The sequence below is a fragment of the Physeter macrocephalus genome, chromosome 10 (genome assembly GCF_002837175.3).
Source record: "Physeter macrocephalus isolate SW-GA chromosome 10, ASM283717v5, whole genome shotgun sequence".
NCBI lineage: Eukaryota > Metazoa > Chordata > Mammalia > Artiodactyla > Physeteridae > Physeter > Physeter macrocephalus.
The window spans coordinates 25213898-25218239 of NC_041223.1; the positions used below are offsets into that span (position 1 = coordinate 25213898).

At 44.0% G+C, this 4342-nt stretch overlaps 1 protein-coding gene across 1 annotated transcript in view; it reads right to left on the reverse strand.

Moving 5' to 3' along the window:
• HECA (hdc homolog, cell cycle regulator) overlaps positions 1–4342 on the reverse strand; it is a 42802-nt gene that overhangs the window by 37861 nt on the left and 599 nt on the right. The window contains exon 2 of the mRNA XM_028494378.2: positions 4276–4342. This exon is cut by the window's right edge and continues 40 nt beyond it. Within this exon, the coding sequence (XP_028350179.1) occupies positions 4276–4342 (67 nt within the window). The remainder of the gene's footprint in view (positions 1–4275) is intronic.

Consider the following 4342-nt stretch of genomic DNA (forward strand, 5'->3'; position numbering starts at 1 on the left):
ATATATATATATACATATATATATAATACAAACCTAGGACTATAAAAGTGTGTTTGGTGGCCTAAGTATGAGAAAAATACAATTCGTGTTTACGGGGAAGAGGTGGCACTCCAAAAATCTACTTGTAAGCAGACGTATGAAATTCAGAACACATTTTCCATCAAAACAATGTTACTGTATTATGATGGTTACCTGCTGGCCTGTTCTGCGAAGATTTAGTCGTTCCTGAGAACTATCTATCCCACGCCTGCATTTTAGGTGAATGGCACTAGTGGTCTGAGTGAAGACTCTAACGCGACCAGCAGCTCTCCTTCACTCACAGCTGAAGGCTCTCAGCTCCCTCTGCACGGAGGCTCTCCAGCTAAGAGACGCCAACCCCCAGGTCACTGACCGGTCAACGTTGGGCCCGAGGGGGAAGAGGCCCCGCCCTCATGCCTCAAGGTAAGATAACTCTGCAGGGCCATCCTAGCTCCAGAGCTACCTGTAATCACTGCATCACAGTTCACTCCTCCCTCTGCCTAGTCCTGCTTCCCTCGCTCCCCCACTAGGAACGATCCCAAGAGCACGTTCAGCAAACCTCTGGCAGCTAAACCTTTGTCTCAAACACTATTTCCAGAATCTAAGACAAGTGGCTAACCCTTAGTAAGCTCATATCATATAAGTCAGTCACTGTGTGTGTATATATATATATATGTGTGTGTGTGTATATATATATATTTATATATATAAATAATACATAATAGATATAGATATCTTATTATACATGTATGGGTAGGTACTATAATCCCATTTTAAATATGCAGAAACTGAGGCTCAGAGAAGTCAAATGACTTGCCCCAGATCACAGAGCAAGTAATTTGAGGAGCCAGGTCTACTGAATGCAAGGTCAATCACCAGGTAAACTGACTCCATCTACTACAAAGAATTGTTGAATGAATGAAGGCAAACTCAGCAGCCCAGGGGTTCTGGTGTCAGTCAGGAATGAGTGGAGTGGTGAACCATGGTCATCCATAAAACAGGAATTTATAAAAGGACTTGGGATCCAGGCCCATTAAAAAGTAGATATTATGACCAAGGTTCATATATTTTTAGGCCTCAAGCAAAAAAGCAGTGGCCTAATGGAACCAGAATTCCAGAACGAAACTACGTGGGTACAACCCACTGCATGATTACTAGATCCTAAAGATAATGACTGGCAAATCTTGTCCACCTACAATCAAAATGTTGCAATATGTGCAGACAGATGTTTACTATATAGGACTAGAGGACAGCAATTTTACTCCAGTCCCCACAGAAATCTTTGTAAACCTTCGTATCTAAAAATAAAATAAACCTTCATATCTAAAATAAAGCTTCATTTCTAAAAATACTAATAAATTTCTTTTTAGGGCTACAAAGTCCCTACAATTGACATGCAACTTACCCAAGAAGCACAACTGCAACTAGTTCAACTCCTTCAATTACAACCCCGCCCTGGCTTCCCCAAGCTTTCCCTAACTAGCAAATCTTTTTTTATAGAATCAGTAGTTATTTATAACTACTGACTAACAGTGAAAAATTAAGAACTAATATTATCCTACCCTGGTGTCCATGCTGCCCAAGAACCACAAGACACAAAACCATTCTATAAACTCCATACAACTACAAACAAACACTATTAACTTTAGGTGAAGTCATTAAGTTTGCATGTTTGCCAACGTAGATCACAACTGACTTGAACAGCGAGAACAAACTGTTTAAAAGATTAATAGAATGTAGATTTACTACACCCTTGGAATAACTGTTTGATTGGTAATATTTATAATCACAAAATCTAATGTCACAGCTAAATTTAAAAATTGAAATATACTTAGAAATACCATAATAGTTGATTAATGTCATTTTTAAATTTAAAAATAATTGGGCCTTATCAGTTGATTCTGAGGGTTTGCACATATCAGTTGCCCCTTCCTTTAAAAATTCACCAACGGCACCTCTCCCACCCCTACATTATAAAGCACAGCTTTAAATGGCAAAAAACAAACAACAGAAAAAAGCATTTATAATTTCCTTATTTACCAATTTTGCACACAGGAGGCCTCAGCATCTATGTTCAATTATCATCAACTGCAGTGAGAGGTTCTTTAAATTAAGGTGCATCATTCACTGAGACGTCACACCAGGTCAGAACCAAGAATTTGGCAACATAAAATTCAACTCACTGCTCTAACATAACTCAAGTTTGTACCTTCTCTAACTGTAATTACTGCAGTGTTTGCCCCATTTCTTCCTCCTCCCCCCATTCATTTAATAAAACAAGCTCCAAATCAGAAATACATACCTTCACACAGATATATACAGAACCGCTAAATATACCTTAGATTGTCACTTCAGAGGACAGTAGTTAATAGGGACACCATAACCGTAGCTTAATGTTTACGAATAAGGAGATACCACCAGCTCGAGAAAAACATTTCCTCACACCACCTTAAAGTGGCCTAATCTTTTGGAGAAAGAAGAGGAAACAGTCAACCTGAAGCTTCCACTCGGACAATAAAACAACAGGGTAAGCCAGAAACACCCTGGGAATACCAGACCCATGCAGATGTCCTCTCTTGATTGCCACCTCTCCTTAAATACTTAACGCAGCACTTGTAACACAGTAAATGTTTAATATCTTTTGAATGAGTGAGTGAATGATAGCTATCGTTCACTGATCACTTACGTTTCTTGAGAAACTTTACTAAGCTTGTTACAAATGTAACAAGCCTTTAAAACAAGTACTGGTGACTGGGTAGGGAAAGGACACTCTGAGCCTCACAATAACCTTATGAGGGAGCCAATACAATCAGTAAATAATTCTTTTCCCCAATTTTACAGGTGAGGACATTGAGGCTCAGAAAAGCTGTCCTTCCCAAGATGACAAAACTCTAAATGGCTGAGCCAGGAGTCTGTCTTCTTTCCTTTTGCCACATCAATACCAAAATGAAGTTTAGAGCGAGAAAAACAAAAGAACATGGAGAAGACAGTCTGGCCAAAAGTTGTATTTTCAAACATTCACAAATGGGATGTTTGTTTCTGGAAAAAAAAAAACAACTTCCTATTTCAAAATTGCAGAGACACAGCCAATGGGGCCTAAGGTTCTGTTCCTAATAGGCTACCTTTATCTCCTCTGTTCAGATCACCGTCAGGTTCTTCGAAGTGCAGGTAACCTGTTTAAAAAGTGAGTCATCTACGTAAAGAATGGCTTCAAAGCTGAAACCTACAAGTTAAAAGCCAGATAAAAAGAACCTAATCTCCCTTCATTAAAATACACCTATATTCCCTGTCCTGAAAAACTGCCTGACCAGAGGAATTGAAAGAACAGTCCAAGTCCGAAAAAGTGTTTGCCCGAAAAAGTGTTTGCCCTATAACTAAAATTATGTCTCTGCAGTGACAACGGCAATCCAGTCACATCTTCACTATTCCTTAAATGCACCCTCAAAAGGTGCACTCAGGCACTAAGATTATTAGGCTTCCTTCTAAAAATGTGAAACAGAATTAAATAGAGGATGATTTTTTTTTTTTAAACTCCGGGTTGAGAACGGAAGTCAAGTTCAGATTCTCTTCCTTCCTCAAGCGAGCAAGAGAATTAAAGAGCACAACCCCGCCCCCAGCGACACACACACACACACACACACACACACACACCCTACAGTAAAAATGTCTTGGGGCCTCTTCACCTGTGGCAATCGACACATCAAGCCTCGGTTTCCTGGGATTTGAGGCTCTCCTTCACTCTGGGGAGGGGAAGGCGGGGGGGTGAGGCGAGCAGAGGCAAGAAGGAACTGGTGCTAAGTTTTCAATCGGACCATTCTTCTCAACTTGGGCAGCTCTTTTTTTCTTCCTTCCTTCCTTCCTTCTTCCTTCCTTCCTTCCTTCCTCCCTTCCTCCCTTCCTTCCTCCTTCTCCCCGGTCCGGGGCACACGCTCGGCTTTGCCAGCGCGGGCACGACGGGCAGGGCCCGAACGGAGCGCCGCCGCAGCCGGGCACCCAGGAGCCCCTCGGAGTCTGGGGCGCAGGCTGCACGGGGCGCGCGACCTGTGCGCCGCGCGGACACCGAGCCGGGGCCGCCGATCGATCGCCGCCGCCGGGCGTGGGGACCGGGAAGGGGCAACCGCGGCGGGGCGGAGGGGCGGGGTGAGCACTTCCTGACTCTCGCATTGTCCACGCATCGCCCGCGCCACCCAGGGCCCCGCCGACGCGCCGTCCCCGTCGGCGAGGAAGTTGGCGCTCGCCCCTCCGGCCCCGTCTTACCGTTCTTGGCGTCGCCAGCGGCTGCAGCCCCCGCGGCGGCCGCGGCGGCCGCGGCGCCGGGCCCCGC